General features: G+C 42.4%; 1 protein-coding gene across 7 annotated transcripts in view; it reads left to right on the forward strand.

Moving 5' to 3' along the window:
• Nucleotides 1-17,822, forward strand: part of oxr1a (oxidation resistance 1a) — a 252,747-nt gene that overhangs the window by 182,557 nt on the left and 52,368 nt on the right. For 6 of the 7 annotated variants that reach the window (XM_079692949.1, XM_079692948.1, XM_079692951.1 and 3 more), the window contains one exon: nucleotides 9,399-9,481. The exons of the other annotated variant lie outside the window; for it this stretch is intronic. In XM_079692949.1, coding sequence (XP_079549075.1) covers nucleotides 9,399-9,481 — 83 coding nt within the window. The remainder of the gene's footprint in view (nucleotides 1-9,398; nucleotides 9,482-17,822) is intronic. 7 annotated transcript variants of the gene reach the window in all.

A 17,822-nucleotide genomic window follows, 5' to 3' on the forward strand; every position in this document is an offset into this window, starting at 1 on the left:
GATCCAGTGCCTCCTGTTCTAGCTTGGGCATGCCCCAACACACACACACGCACACATGCACACGCACACACACACACACGCGCACAAAAGTGCAGTTCAGCAAAGTTTCCTTTAAAGGCTGAGTGGTGTATAGGCTGGCAGTGTAATATAGTGCTGAGTGGTACTGAGAGTGTTGGCAAAGGGATGTTGCCTGTCACACTGTGTTCTCTGTGTTTAAGTTGACAGCTCCACTAGCCCCATGTACTGTACATTGATTACAATGGAAAAGACTAGAGCTTATGCTAGCACTATAGTGGAGTTGCAGGGCAGTTATGGCCTGATACAGTGCTGATGCTATTCATACAGCAAGTCTTCTGAGACAATGGGTCTATTGATTAAGACAGCTGACATTTGCTGCTGTTGCTATGATGCATTGCTTTATCATCCCGCAGTGTACAATAAGGGAAGTAATTGGAGGATCTATAATTGGAATTACTTTCCCACGTTGGAGACATTGAAGTATCAAAAAGTCTTCAAAAAACAGCCTTGCTTTATTAAATGTGATCAAGTTATTTAAGACTAGTATAACTTGTGCTCTTTTTATTCTGGTAGCCCCTTACTTTTATAGGACTCAAGATGTGGGGAGTCATTCTTCTGGCTATCATGTGTTTGTGGTTGAAAGGTTCTGGATATGGAATTCAGAGCATATTAAAGAGGCATTGGCCCCACACGGCTCTCAACATGGCACCTGCTGACCCTGCATCCAGCTAACGATGCTAACCGCTTAACATAGCCAACAATGGCAACAATGCTGACAGCTGTAGTTTCCCAGGGGCAATTTATTTTTTCAGATTATTCCGACACACAAACTGCAATATTGAAGGGCACTGATTATGCTTTTTGTGGTCTTCCTTTTCCTGAAGCGATGGGTTTTTGTGCATGTAAGTGGTTTGCAAAGGCAAAAAGCCCAAAGATCCTTCAAGAGGGAGTTTCTCAACACACTCCACCTCAGCCTTTGTTTACTTCAGTAACATAATGACATCACTATTTAGCACTCGCACTTCTATTGGTAGGGGCTCCAACATTTTGTATGTGATAGGCCAAGGGGCGGGAGATTTCCGACACATCTCTAAGCGGTTAACCAATCAGAGCAGACTGGGCTCTGGTTTCAGACAGAGGGTGAAAAGAGGTGCTGCAGCACAGGCAGTATGAGAAAAATAAAGAGCTTTTTGAACATTTAAGCATGGCAACATGTCACAGTAGACATACAAAATATGAACCTGAAATTCAGAATATGTCCTCTTTAACAGTGAACGTGCAATTCAGATTCAGTTCTTCCTGGGCCTGTACCACACCCTTCCACCAACATTTATGAAATGGCTCGTAAATTTCCCTGCTGATAGACTGACTGAACCAAAACCCTAACCTCCTTGGCGGAGATAGAAGATAAATACTGGCATGTTACACTGTCATTAAATGAGGAGTGTGTGCCTGCAACCAAGCAAACATTTAGGAGAGATGACTGTCAGACAGTATGCTCTCTGTAGCACCCACACACAGGCCCTGGCACCAGCAAGACTACACACAGTCCATCAGTGACCTGACCTCTCAGCTCGAATTAAACTTTATAAATACTTTGCTTATCGTGTTTTATGCGATGCATAATAGATGACTTCCCTTTGCACATGAGAAAGAGGCCTGGGAAACTTTCAGCTCCTCTTGGCTGTAATAAAGTTGTCATGTCCACCTAACACAGTGGTGAGATAACAACCGCAGCAGCAGCAGCTTAGCTCTAAAGCCACTGTGTCACTGTGTGATTGTCAGCACTTTTTACTCCCGTTTTATTTGAGTAAGCATTCCACTGCATAAACTGACTGATCGCAGTCTCTTTTCACACACTCTTGACTTCGACTCAGAGGAGCGGACTCTCAATCCGCACAACACTGTGGCCTACATGTCAGGATAAGAGCCTTCACAGTATGTTTTACTTGAAGCAACAGTGAGTATCTGAGCTTTTTTACTATATCAAGCCTTCACATAGCTGTAAGATTTGATCAGTACCAAATGGCCCAACCTTTTCTCCATAAGATACACAGATACCTGGCTCTTTCTGGCCAAGACCCTCCTCCTTACCTCCTCATCCTTAAAATACATACTTTTTCAATCGGACCATGTTGTCATAAATGCCTGTGTCACAATACATGTTGCTCTTTAGCTGACAAAGCAAAATTGTTTTGTGTTGTGAAACACCTATTATCTCTTTAATGGATTTTCTTATTGGATTTCGGATACAGCTAGCTAGCAAGCCAATTCTGCTTTGAAAATGAGACATTGTTATTTCTTTCTATTACAGGCATCATAAACTGTACCAGAGCGCTGTAGATGTTTCAATTGCATTAATGCCAATCGATGTTAAACTCAAAACATATGTGCGATCATTTCAACAATAGTGTTTCCTCTTTCTGTTAGATAAATATTATATGAGATGGAGAAAAGCTGGTAATCTGGACATGGTAAAATGTTTCATTGGCTGGCTCTCAGGATGGCAAAGTCAGAGACAATCATAATTTCCAAGCCTCAGGCCCTCAGGACACATCTGAAGTCCCCTGTTCAATACCTGCATGGTATAAACAGGAATGGATATCCTCAAGGATAACTACTTTCATCAGATTTGTTTCAAACACTCATGGTCCCAAAAGGATCTCTCAACTTCTCATCATGCGCTATTATCAGTTTTAATATGATTTATTGGTCCCTTACTTTGGTTCATGACCAAATACCTACCTAGTGATTGCATTCAGCCTCAGAGGGCCTCAGCTGCTGTGCGCAGTTCTCCACGCACCCCCTGCTGACACGCGAGAGTGAGAGGTGACAAGTGGAGCACGTCTGTAACCCGACACTGTTGCAATTAATCGACATCTGACCAATCACGGCTTTGATACGGCCACTAGTGCAGGTGAATAGATGTCGGTGAAAAGACCGTTTCAGTCCGGAGCAACAAGAGGGAAAAAAACAAATCTCACACTGTTGCTCGGGGCCCCAAGTTGGCCAGGGGCGGCCCTGGCTGTATCCGAATATTCGTTCGTTGGAGTACTATTCGGGTTTCAATTTCGTTATTTGGAAAATCGATTTTTTTTTTTCTTTTTCGTTTTTGATTGAATTGATTGAAATCTCCAATATCAACATAAGAGCTTACGCCTCTTCGGGGGTTGCTAACACTTAACCATAAACGTTATTGTTTACTTTCTCCGTTAATCTCAGTCACGTTGTTTCCATAGCAACAAAAACTTCCTCTCAACAGGGCTAACTCTCCTTCAAAATAAAAGCATGTCCTTAAAAAATAGGTAGCCATAACAAATTACGCTTAAGACATATACAACTGCAACGAAAGTAACAAACACAATGCAATATCCTTTTCAATTTCAAAGAACACAAATTGGGTTGTATACATTAACAAATAACTATAAAACAACAATAGGCTACTGTAGAATAACAAAGTGACTGCCATGAATAAACCGAAATACGCGCGGGCGGGCCTAATATTCGCTGCTGATACAGTGGCGAAGTCAAGCCCATCTACTTCCGCCCCATGGGACTTTATTTCTGAAAAATTATGTATTGAAGTCAATGGGGAGAGAAAGATTATCTTTCGATCCCTGTTGAATTGTGCCATGAATTACACATATGATGTTTGTCAATCTTAAAAAATAATTTCCATGTCAAAAGTCACAGTTTGTCTTAAAACTGTTGAAATATAAGACTATGAAAAATACGCAACTAGAAAGACTACAAATCCCAGAGTCACGCAAGTGAATTTAGCAAGACATTAACGTTACTCACCGAAACCTTGTAAAGCCGGTCCTACATGCTGGCTCTTACGGAACCGACTAACTCCCCTTTTGTGTATGTACAGTTCTCAACATGGCCAGACTTGTAGTGATTTTCACCTCTTTTAATACTTTTCACTTCATTCTGAAAGAAAGAGGTGAAATGTGCTAACGTGACGGCCATCTTGGTGTTGGTGACATATGCAAGACCAGAGTTGTAGTTCATTGAGCGCTTCACACACAAAAAATGTGTTACTTCACAGTTTTACGACACATTTAAATTTTTGGGACTTTATCTTTTAAATTGACAAACATCATATGTGTAATTCGTTGCACAATTCAAACGGGATCAAAAGATAATCTTTCTCTCTCCATTGACTTCAATACATACTTTTTCCAAAATAAGGTCCCATGGAGGTCCCCTGGAAAGGAAGGGACTCCGCCACTCTATTACTACCGACTATCCGGAGCCCGAAAAATGGTATTCGGGACAGCCCTAGTTAACACGCTACACTAAGATAGTGAAATACAACATTTTAGCATTTAGCTCAAAGCCATGCCCACGCATTGTGTCACAGAGTCGCTAGCATGGCTGTTGTCTCTTGGCATTTTCACCTGATTAATCTTAAACCAGTAGGAGTTTATGTATTGATAACATTTTCTTCCGCCATTTAATCCCAATATCTCCTTCTTATCATGATATAATACATTGAGAAACGTTTTACCAGATTGCTCTCTAAATCGAGGAAATAAATATATTAAAATAAATCAAATGTCCTCAAACATGAGTTAAATCAACAAATAGCTGATAACGTTTTTACTAACCAGGGTTCCCGCGGGGTTTTAAAAAGTCTTAAAAAGTCTTACATTTGATAATCTGAATTTAAGGCCTTAAAAAGGTCTTAAATATGACCAAAAATATAAGAAAGGTCTTAAATATGATTTAGAAGGTCTTAAAAAGTATGGGATTTGAAAGGTACTTCTGTGTAGCGATCGCGTCTAAATCGACTCCTGTCTGACTGCAATAAAAACCTAGATGGCACGCAACTTCCTCAAACTCAACAACAATAAAACTGAACTCCTCCTCAGCGGCTCCAAATCCACCCTCAGCAAAAACCCCAACCTGACACTCACCATCAATGGCACCCCTGTTTCCCCATCCACCCAGGCACGCAACCTTGGAGTAATATTTGACCCCACCCGGGGCCCGGGGTCTCACGGTGCACGAGGTTATGGAAGTGCCACTGTTGCCGGAGGTCCTTAGTCCGTCCTTCTCTACCTCGAGCCCCACATCCGCCAAGTTGTTAAAATCTCATTTTTCCACCTCTGCAATATTGCCAAACTCCGTCCCTTTCTCACCCGCCCTGCAGCTGAGCGACTCATTCGCACCATCATCTCCTCCCGTCTCGACTATTGTAATTCATGCATCAGCTACACCTCCCTCAGTAGACTCCAGCATGTTCAGAACGCAGCCGCCAGACTCCTGGAGCTTTGGGGACAGAGCCTTCTCTGTGGCAGCCCCGAAGCTCTGGAACTCCCTCCCCCAAGACCTCCGAGTCCCTCACCCTGTTCCAGTCCCGCCTCAAGACTAATTTCTTCAACTCTGTATATCCACAAGCCCCCCCTCCCCCTCTCCACCAACTTCATAATTGGTTGATAATAAGGCCTAATAAGCATAATAAGGCCCCTATAAAAGTGAGTAAGGGCAGAAAGAAATTTTCTGAAGACAACCTGGTGGATAAAATCCTTTTTTAAATAACCAATTTCAATCATTTCTACAGTCCTCGAGACGCTTTATTCCCGAGATAAGTTACTCAGCAGTTGGTTTATCACAGTTTTAATGTCACGTAGAGATGTCAAACATGGAGCTGCTGAGAGGTGAAAGTCAACCTTTCTAGAAGACTTTGAAGTGAACATCCAACAACGACCAAAGCTCACACTGATATCTGCGGTTCTCTTTTCTGTTGTGTTTTCATGAGACAATGTGCTGGGCCATGACTCGCCTCAAACGTAGCTTTTGTCACGCATTTTTTTCTGAAGTTGCACAGATAGGCATGACTTCTTGTGACTGTTTACATCCCAGATTGGTGAGAGGCAGCCTTTGTTTTTCCCTGCCACACAGCTGCTCCTTTCAGTATCTGAGCTAGTCACCTAGCTCCTTTCACAGTTGACCCCATGTACTTGTAATGCAGCCCCATTAATGAGACACGTAAAATGTCCTTTATGGGAAACAACAACAGTAAAACAGCTTACACTGTGCCCACTGTTGTTTTACTTGGTTGAACAACAAATTGGATAACTAGCGACCTCGCCCGTCCTCTGTCAGAAATCTTTCCACAGAGCTGTTTGGCAAAAATAGCTGCTTTACTTGATCTAAATAGGCATCGGCCACAGGCTCGTCTCTTCACGCACCTCTTCATCTCTAGATTCTGCCATTTTGAACACATTACGTCATGTCTCGATGCTTGACGTGCAACGTGACTCACAGTTATGGTCAAAAACCTTTTCCCTGTGCATCAGGACAGGGAAAAATGACAGTGGAAATGTGTTTGTGTATTGACGGAAACAACATGCTAAAATGAAAATTCCAATGCAACAGGCTCGTATTTGTGGACTTAAGAAGATGCCTTCTTCTATAGAAGCAGGGCTTATTCAGAGACAACAGATGCTCCTGGTTTCCTGTGGAGTGGGATGAAACCAGAGCTTTTGTTACTGAAGATGCCTCAGTGCTGAGCTGCAGTGTGTTTCTTAAGTGTGAATAAAATGTAAATTTCTTGCGCCATCAACCATGGTGAGGTTTAATTTTAGACCAATCACTGGCTCACCATGTGCATATACCCCTGCAGCTGCTAATGCATATATTTTATTCTCTTTCTGTTAATTCTAGTTCACTGTCACTCTCTCCTACTATCAATCTATATTATTTTTGAGTTGTAGGCATTCTAGCCTTATCTGCCTTTAAGCTTGCACATTTTTTTACTGTTTACAGCAAGCCCGTCAAGCTCCAGAAAAAGCACTTCACAGTTCTTTGCAATCCTGCAGCTAACTAAGCAGATCAACACCTCCGCTGTTTACAAAACGAGTCCTGATCCAGGCAGTCTGCCACACTGGCGTGACCTGAAATTAAACACAGACGCAGTGGATTATATTTCATAAGAGGAAAAGCATGGAAACACAGTTATGACGTATTGCCTCTAAATAGCAACTCAAACGCAATCATCCACAATCCACAGCCCCAGTTTCTATTGTCCCACTGAAAGTAATCATGCCAAGGTTTTCATTTGGATGCTGAATAATTGATTCGGCACACGCCCACAGTTTGTGCAGCCATTGCGTTCCTTCACATCACAAATCCTACCCAAGATTTCATAGTGCATAGGGTTATTTGATGCACTAGCTGGGTAGAGTCGACAGAATCTATAACTATTCTAATAACTCAGAGATGACGCCACAATATTGAATAAACGGTAATAAATCTGGATATGACTACTATTGGTTCTATTTTGAGAAAATACACAAAAGAATATTGAGAAAGTAGCCCAAGCACAGTTAGACCCAATTCTGACAGATTGCATGATAATTAGACATAATATTAACTTCAGTCACCCTGAAGTGAGTAGAAACAGGCGGCAGCATGATTAGCTATTCACTAACAAGCAGCAATATTATATTAATAATGCCCGAAGAACAAATGTAAAGCCATAGAAACCAATTCCAATTATATGCTTCGAAAACCTGATTCAGAAATAATTGGAAGTTCTATTTTAAGCTCCCGCACCAAATATAATAATAGCTTTTTTATAGGATACAAGTCTTTTTTTAAGAGGCCCTGTTATGTCTTTTGGGGTTTTCCCTTTCCTGTAGTGGGTTTTATAGGTTTGTGTGCATGTTAATGGTCTGCAAATGCTAACATCCCAATCATCAATATGTAACACATCGTGCTAATAATGGCTAGCACTCCTATGCACGTTCTTTTTCTGCGGATTATACATGATCAGAACTGATAGCTAGGTCCCTTGTCTATTAGTCATATTGCCACACAGCCCCCAGACCTTTAACAGTAAAACAATAATCTATGAGTCAAAAGCCTTACAAATGTGCACTGAAAATTTTCAAACATTTATATATATTTAAACGACAGGAACGTACAGAAGGATTGGTCGTATCTCAGATCATTTGACAACATCCGTAGTAAATCCATATATTTGTAAGACCATCCCAGCAGTATCGTCCTCACTACAGTGATATCTGCACCTGAAGCAGCTCTGATTACCCCTCCCCTCTCACTTTCTGCCAGGCAGTCCTGAGCCCCAGAAATAGCAGCACTCGTGTATGACTCATGTTGGAGCTATCCGAGATGCCTGATGAGAAAGACAATAACAAAGGGACTCATTAGTCTTGTGCATCACCACCTTCAAAAGAAAACCGTTTAAGTGAGACATCTGAGGCCACGGGTTCAACATATGTCCAACATAAATCCTTCACCTAAACTCAAGTACCTCCTCCGATCAAATCCGACCTTGGCCCCCACACCCTACACCTCTAACCAACTGTCTTGTACATTGTTTTTCAAGACCCCTCGCACATGCTCCTTGTTTTCAGCCCTTCGAAGACCAGGATCTCAAGATCTTCTCCCTTCCCATGAGTCCCCTTCCAGTCTCTTTCATCTCCCATCCTATCTTTTGCTTCTGGCTTTCATCTAGTTGCTTCGATATTCCATCCACCCTCTTGCCTTCATCTCCATACATTCTCCCAGCCTCACCCAGCCCCCCAACTTCTTCATTCACCTTCCTCCATCGTCATCTGTCAACATCCACCCTGTTTAAGTTATCCTCTGTCCCCCACAAAGCCCATTATTTCCCATATTTATTTTACTCTCAGATTAAAATATGAATGCTATGACTTCCTAGATTCTCCCAACTATCTATCCTGGATCTTTGTTCTCCGCCCCTTCTCCTGTCTTCGTTCCCTTTTTAAGTCCTTCCTTCAAAAGTAGTTAATTCTGAGTTTCTTGATGCCTAAACAATTAGAGCTACCACTCCAACTCCACATCTCCACCCTCTACTACCCCAATACTACTTTCCCCCATTAGCCAACTAACACATAGAACTGAACCCTCCATTCGCACCCCCTTTCCTGTTTCTCAGTTATTAGCTTTAGCACCCCCCCGCATCCCAATTGAATCCGTCCTCCTCCTCCTCCTCTCGGGCTGGCTTCCAGAGCGACTTTGCCCTGATGGAGGTCAGCCTTGTCTCTGTCTGCCGTGAGAGACAACAGGGGAAGGAAGGCAAGGTGAACGGCTCTCAACGGCTGTCATTGCGCTGTAAGGAGGAAGCAGGGGGAGAGAGAGGAGGACTGTGTGATGTAGGGAGAGCGAGGGCAGCAGGGTAGGAGCAGAGCGAGAGAGAGGGGGAGAGCAAGGGAGAGAGAAATTGGTCCGGCGCACACAGCTCACATCGCTGGCTGGCTGGCTGGCTCGCACACTGTTGACGAATGAGCTGTCTACCCACGGGGCTGGGAAACGGCAGCTTGTGACAAGCTGGGGAGAGAGGAACATGAATGTAATGCGTACCTTGCCTCGCTTGCTTTCAGATACCGGCCAGAAGAAGACTCCAGAGAAGAAGGATGGGAGGCGCATGTCGTTCCAGAGACCCAAAGGGTCCATTGAATATTCTGTGAGTACGGCGCAAGCCACTAAGCTGTTTCTGTGTAATTGTCTTCATGTGTTTTCAATGCTTTTCTGCTACTGTGCTGCTGCTGCTGCTTCTGTGTCAGCTGCTGCTGCTGGTGTTTCTCTAGCTCCAGTAATTGTCTAGCTGTTGTTGTTGTGAAGACACCGTGTCCGACCATGCTTGGTAGCTCATTAGCGAGGGGGAGAAGCATTTTGTGGATTTTGCCAGTCTAACACGTGTACCTCTTCCTCCCTGTGTTTACATGAAGAGGACCTTGTGTTTGTATGCATGCAAGGTAGTTCATAGAAAGCTTATGGAAATAATGCATCCTCTCTTCAAGAGACACTGTGCATTAGTATAAGACTCAGCTCCATTTAGCAATTCTAACGTATAAGAAGGAGAGAGGAACTGTAGCAGCGCCGTATGTTTCCTCACGCTGGATCAGATCAGGAAAGACAGGCAGGAGTGCTGGCACAACGTGTGTTTGTTTGCCTTTCCTTCTCTGAGCCACGTATCGGAGAGCATTCCACCACAGTGCTCGCCGTGCTCGAGAATGACCTTCCAACTGCATTGTCATTTCTATTGATTTAGCTGTTATGTTGGAGAAGGGGGGAACTGGGGTGAGGCGATTGAGAGAGAGAGAGAGAACGAGAGATAGGGCACTGGTTCCCTAGCGGGAGCTGAAAATGGAGCCTGTCTCTGCTTCGCCTGGTTGTGTTCTTCAAATGACCCTCAAATCCAGCTGCAGCAGTCAGACTGCTTTCCTTCGCCTCTCTCTCCGTGGCAACAGTGGGGAGTGGGATTGCTGTGGCTCATCTCTGTCTGTCTGTCTGTCTGTCTGTCTGTCTGTCTGTCTGTCTGTCTGTCTGTCTGTCTGTCTGTCTGTCTGTCTGTCTGTCTGTCTGTCTGTCTGATGGAAAGAGAGGTGAAGGGAGAGGACAGAGGAAGGGACAGCAGTGACATTCCACTCCTTTTATCCCAAACTCCAGGAAACACTGAAGGCTTCTCTGTTATTGCCTCAGCAACATAGACATCACCTCCACGTCCCCCGCCCCCCCAAACTGTCAGTCATCCCAGACCTGCTGATTGACAAGGTTCTTGTTTACCTGACCTGGGCTTGAACAACCAAAACCGTTACCACAGGACATTTGTCAGAGCCAAAGCACTGTGTCATGGCCTTGATATGACCTGATACAGCAAAAAGTCAGTAGGATGGACAGAAACGCTGAAGTTTAGGAAAAATAGGGAAGAATTTTATTGTTAAAAAAGGGCAATAGATTCACATCTCAATCACACAGCATCCCATACTGTTCCTGTCAGCCATCATTCTTCCTTGCTCTTTCCTCCACTAGTTTGCTGCTAGTGTGATGGATGGATCGAGCACTGCCAATGATTGTCTCCTGTAGCCTGACATGCTAAAGCAACACGTAGCGAGGAGGCTTGAGGCTGTGAGAGAAGCATGGTCGCCACTGTCCCAGTGATTGAGAAGAGGCTTTATCTTAAACTCATCTCCCATGACAGGGGACGGCCGGCGATGTTTCGTTATTTCTCTCTCCAGCAGTTTTAATCTATCGCCCAGCACCCACAGGAAAAAAAATGCTTTACTTCTAACGCTGCCTTATCAATACAATCTCCCTCCCCCCTTCTCACCCCTCTACCACACACTCAGGCTTCTTTCTCTCTCCCTTTTTTTTCTCAAAAATGAAAAATAACCTGAGCAGCTGCAACCCATCTGCCTAGACACTGATAACTCAGTCCATTCAGCAGAGTCCAGCTATTGGCTGACCTGCATCCAATTAAAGAAGTGTTTGAAGACTGGGAACAACGGAGATAGATGAGGAGACAGAAAGATGCAGACAGAGAGAGCCAAAGAGCGGCACAGAGGTGAGCCACGTCCTCCCACTGACAGACTGAGAGGACGGACAATCAAAGTCAAACTAAATGAAGAACTGAGAGTGAAGGCCACACAGGTTTATCTACAAACCAGGGACAGAGACACTTCAGTTGTAACTCTGGGGATCCACAGGGTGTTTTGAGAAGATACCTTTCAAGGGAATATTCGGCCTATTAAAACTTGTGTTTCTGTACGGCTTCTGTAGGACATTATTCTTTTTTGTTTCATAGCTTGGGCTATCATTTTGGTAGGTCTTATTTAAGGCCTGATCTTAGTGGCCCTGGGATCCGAAGACACTGACCATATAATGTCAGAATCCCCAGCCACCTCTCTACTGCTTGCTATATCACAAGGCATCTACTCTATACCCACGAGTAACACAGTCAGTTTGTTTTTATATCCAATGGCCAAAACCAGAAAGATGACCTCTACATCGAAAAAATTGAATTGTTCCTATATGTTATTTCTAGGGCTGACGTGATAATAATAATAGATGACATTTGTATAGCGCCTTTCAAGGGACCCAAGGCCGCTTTACATGTTGAACAAACAAACAAAAGGGACAAATTATAAAGTAAAACATTTATTAAATAGCAGTAGGATAACGTAATGATAACGTATTCTTTTAATTATTACATTGAATAATAATTTAATCAAGATAAAAAAAATGTATGCTTCATTAAAAAGCAATATTAAAAATGCAAATAAAGAAAATACGTTAGATCAACAAATTGGTTTCCTTTTAAGCAAAGCCTTTTTATCTTAGTAAAGTTGTGTCAATTTGTGTCAACTTAACACATTTAGTGCCATTTGACATTCCAGACTGCCATTTCACAAATGTCCCGATGTCAACCATAAAAAAGCCTCATGCAGAGAGTTATGTCTCGATGGTTTTAAAAAAATCGAATTTCTCAGGGAATTATTTCAGCCCTGTTTGAGTCATGTTTAATTTTTGGCTCGACCCTCCCTACCCACAGTCTGTTTTCAGTCCTTTGCAGTGCTCTCAGCAGAACTGGCACAGCAAAGCTCTCATTACAATTTGTATAGTCAAACAAGAGTGCCGATTTAGGGGAAAGTCTGGATTCCTGTTGAAGGCCTGAAAGAAAGGAAGAGGTTGTCAGCATTCATGATGTTATCATTCTGGCCCATAACATTATCAGTCAGATTGCATTATCAACTATGTGTGTTCTCGCAAGTTGCGGTAAAACAGTGGCCATGGCACTCAGTCAATTGCCGTAAACTGCGTATTCACTATGACAACATGTAGGTTGGGATATCAACCACCAGATTCATGGCGATTACATTTTTTAAAGCCATTCATGATGTCCAGAGGATGAACCCTAATGACTTTGGGAATCCACTGACCTCCTGTAGCGCCATCAGCAGGTCAAGGCTGTCACTTGTCTTGTGTTATGTCTAATTTCCTACCGGATAGATCTGTTTACACGTTCATGGTTCCCAGAGGATGAATCTTGAAGACTTTAGTGAGCCCCATTGACAGTTATTTTAGCAAAACCCTAAAGATGGCATTTGTATTCTTTTATGTCAATTACATTTAAATGGATCGGATAATTTGGTACAGAGATCAAAACATTCATTAGGATGAATTGTAATAAATGACTGCCGATAATGTCTCATGAAGTGCCATCATCACAACACATTACTGTATGATGCAAAACCAAGGGTATTACCGCCAGCTTTATTTTTATGATAATCAGCAAATGTTGGTGAACATGCAAACCTACTTAATACCAGAATGTTAGCATTGTCATTTCAAGCATGTTGGCATACTAAAATAATAAATTGCCTCCCAAGATAGCTGTGCCCAAGAACAACCTCACAGCACGGCTAAAACCCCCTGTGTGTGATATACACATGATCCGGATGTGTCATAATCTCAGCAGATGTGAAGACGATCTCTCACTGCAGGTTAAATGGATATCTGCTGTGCTTAGAGGAAAACTGTTGGCAACAAAGGCCTTGCATGGACATTAGATGAGTCATATGTCGAGTGCCAGGTGTGTGTGTTCACAGAGAGAGAGACACGCACCTTTTAACTCCACAGCCTCCTGACAATCAGTCACTCTTGATTGCATTATTCACTGCTGGGTGGGAGTGGAGATCCCACAGTCTCAGCTCCTTCACAGCTCCCTGTCTAAGAGTAGGAGAACTAGTCAAATGGATGATGGAGAAATGATAGGATCAGAGGGGTGTGTGGATGGTGACGTTAAAAGGGATAGATTGGGAGAGGGGGGGGGGGGGGTAGAGGGGAGTGTGTGAGGAGAGGATGGAGACGGATGGAGAGTGGGTAGCTGGATGGGCACAAGAGCAGACTAATATATGGAGCCTGTGATTCTTTTTTTAAATTAACCAAAGGGGAAAGCCACAGATATAATACATTGTGTCTTTTCATATTGAAGAATTTATCGCTGGCCATAGGCAGTATATGACTCGCTTCATTCCTACACGTTGTGTTAACAAGCGAGAAGACTTCCAAGCATACCTACCTTTGTAACAACCATCTTTTTAAAACCTAATACTCTACAACCTCCTTTTGCCCAAGGGTTCCTTAACCAAGGGCAGGGTCAGTAGACTTCTCATTTTGAGTTTCTATAAGCAAGGCAAAAAAAATACTTGGCTCTTCATTATTTTTGACAAAAGAACAATAGGTATACCGTACTAGTAATTTAGTTATCAACACTTAAAGAGGAAATATTGTGTCGTTCATGTTTGTTGTGCTTCTACTGTGACATGTTTCCATGCTTTGATTTTAAAAAAGGCATTTTTCTCATACTGCCTGTGCTGCAGCACCTCTTTTCACCTTCTGTCTGAAACCAGAGCCCAGTTCGCTCTGATTGTTTTGCTGGCTCTGTTGTGATTGGCCAGACGCTTACAGATGTGTTGGAAATGTCCCGCCCCTAAGCCTATCAAGCGCATGTATGTGTTGGAGCACTAGCCAATAGAAGTGTGAGTGTTCAATAGTGATGTCATTATGTAACTTTATGATTATGTAAAAAGTTTAGGTTTACTGAAATATTTGTTGGTGGTACACCAATAAGCCTTGAAGAAAGAAGAGTACTTGACTTGGGCACAAGAGGGTGGGTTCAAGTGAACGCAACAATCACAGTGTGTGGAGTGTGGACTTTTACTTTGAGAGGTGCCAGTTTGCCTCCTGCCAAGGTTGTATTTAGGCAATGCTCCCCCAGGTTGTATATTTGCTGCACACTGCTCTCAATACTACAATTAGACTATGTTTTACTCGGTGTAACATGTGAGACAAAATTGATTCAATTCAAGTTAATTCCATTCTAACCCTGTTTTTTTATCTATAAGATTTTACCATTTGTTAATATTCTTGATTCTTTATGTGATCTAAAACCAGGTTGGTGCCTGACACGAGGAGGGATCGGTTATATACATTGAGAGTGAGACAGCATACTTGTTCGGTGCCCTCTTGTAAAGAACAGAATGATGCGACTTTCCCCCCATCACTAATAGAGCGTCTAAATGTAGGCCTCCGAGCGATCAGCAAGGGTGTAGTTGCACACAATACACATGCCATTAGGGTAGTAACGACAAAGTCGCCATGGCAACTGTCATGCTAAAGCCAAGATTCATCCTTCATTCTAAAATGAGGAGCGATGGCTGCTTTGATATGGCATTACGGGTGATTAAACCCTACACTGTTGGGTTTTTTGCCAGTGTGATGACAACACAGTCATTGGGTTAATTATAGTTTCCCTTTTTTTCTTTCATTGTCTTCTTTTTCCTTTTTCATTGAGAATCTGTGATGGTCTCAGTACAGAGAACCGCCTCTACATAAGAGTTTCTGACTACACCTGTGAATTGTTACCTTTTTAAAGGGACCCCATTATAAGCACAGGTGTTATATAGTGACGTCACTATGTCATGGAATTAAACAAAGGAGGCGTTTCAGGCAGGGCTAGTCCGTGGAGAGAAATTCCCTCTGGTGGGAACTTTGGGATTTTAGCCTTTGCACACTATTTACATACACACAGACCTATCTAACATACTACAGGAAAGGGAAAACTCACAAACATAACAGGGCCTCTTTATACACATTTCTGCTTTGATCAAGAATCTGAAGCATTGCATCTTGTTTACTTGGTTGGCCTTCTACTGTAGCACTTATAGATTTGCTCTCATGTTCCATAGTTACCAAGGTGCCAGTAGACTATAATGGAGCTATTAGTGTGCCTTTGTTGAATCTGTGCGTTTTCTTCTGTTCAACAAGGTGACCATACATGTCAGTCACTCTCACCATGACTGTCACAGCCTTCCTGCACCCTTCAGCTCAGAAGGACATATGTCGCCCTAACAGGAAGAAGCTTCATTATTAATCCGCAGTTCCAGATGAATAATGGCTCTTATTGATCCGGAGGATAAGAAGATAGGGTGCACCTGTCATTAGTGGCTATGATCCGGATTGTGATTACTTTCTCTTTCCCCTTTCCCTCCCTCCCTCATTCTTCTGTCAATGTGTCAATACTAGGTCTTTATCAGTGGCTCACGTTTACATGTCCCCTGTCCTCTGCCTCTTAATTGAGAAAGAGATAGCTCCTCTTACAGTACGATCAATGGTGTCATTTTATTGTTTCCTCTGTGCTTCTGTGAAGTTCTTGTGTTGTTGACATCACTTGAATATGTAGATGAAGTCAGTAATCAAGCTTAAAAGTCCAACTTCAATGATAATATTATTACACCGCCCTTTAGTGCCAAGATCAGCCCACCACCTGCCTTTGCCAAAGTTTACCTCATTGAACGGCTGATATTTTCACCCATATTGGTTAAGCTCCTGATACATGAGTTACGGATCAGCTGTTTGATGCAAGAGCTAGCATCCAGCAATGCTTATTATAGGCAAAGCTTTCAAATATTTGGTTTGAGAGAAAAATAGCCAAGGCTTTGTCGGTAAAAGCCAAATATTCAACCTTGTATTGTAGAATGCTACAGAATAGGGTTTAAAAACAGTGCTTCAGCAGCTGCAAATGTCCTGCAGACCTGAATGTCCTATAGGCCAGCCTTGTGCTGAGCAACAGAGGAGCTATAAAGCTAAAAATAAATAGTTCATGGATGAGGCGGTAGCAAATAGCACCTAGGGAGAATCAATGCCCTGTTCTGAAGCCGCCTGGATGAAAGGAGCCCTTTTCATTATTAAGTCCTTGAGTACCTAACGGAAAGAAAGGGAAAACTCCTGTTATCGCTTTGAAGACTTTACGTTTCAACATTTTATGAATTTCCCAATCATAAATTGCCAGTATTGTACCAAGGACATCAAACAAACACAAAAACTAAACGGAGGATTGTAAATCCTTTTTGAGATTGGATGGCAGATAGTCCGTTTTGACATCCTACACTCATGTTTTGAATGTTTAGGCTATACTTTGAAGATATTATTCTCCTTTGTCTGGCTACGTTGTAAACAAATGATGAATGCGTTACATTGTAGGGCACAGAGCCACTCTGGGTCCATGACTGTGACTTTGACGAAAGAATATTTATCATGCGGTACAGACAGTACGACTCACTTTACACAGCTAAGGAGATGACGCATCATGAAGGACCTTGACGTCTCAGAGCAGTTGAGAACAGCACAGTAAAGTGGAGTTACATCTTACTTGCTGTGTTTTTGTGCTAGATCTTAGTCACTATAAGAGCGTGCCTATGGGAGATCAGTGAGTGTGTTGACATGAGAACTAGTACCCCTGTTTTCGACTCTTATCTTGGTTTTGATCTCATGTGGGATGTGACACTTGCATGTAACCTGGTTTTTTTGCTCCTTCTTTCCTTCATTCAAACAGTATCCAGGTTTTAATTATGTGTACATGCATGTCTTTAACTCCTTAACATCTAAGCTACTATCTTATTTTTATAAAACAAGATTCCTGCGGAGTATGATCCCAGTATTTGCCGTGTTAAGCTTCCCAACCACATAAAAATCAGTAGCTAACGTCAAGCTAGCGTTTCGATTTTAAACAAATTATGTTTACAGACTTTTGTCTCTTCCAAGATATTATAGCTGCAATTATGTTTCCTCTTTGTGGTTTTCTGATAACAAATAAATGTTGATAGTGTATTCACATTGTGTATTCACATTGGTTAGCTGATCACATGACTTGTACTGCATCTTAAACATAATGCTATTTAAAGCAGACAAAATAATGTTCTTTATTACTTGTGACTATTTACGTTCATTTGTAAACCCGACAGCCCAGAGCTTTGTCCATGTCTTCACCGCCTTGGTTACTGTGCAACCTTCATTCAACTTCATCTGAATTTTGATGCAATTATTGAATTAAATCTGTCCCGATGAACAAGCAGTGAAGATTTAAAGGTATCAGATAGCATTCTGAAATATGAAGGATTCCTTCTAATGTGATTTGTTCCTACAAACTGATCAAATTAACATTTAATCTAGCAGGACAATTT

The sequence above is a fragment of the Notothenia rossii genome, assembly GCF_949606895.1.
Source record: "Notothenia rossii genome assembly, chromosome: 7".
Taxonomy (NCBI): domain Eukaryota; kingdom Metazoa; phylum Chordata; class Actinopteri; order Perciformes; family Nototheniidae; genus Notothenia; species Notothenia rossii.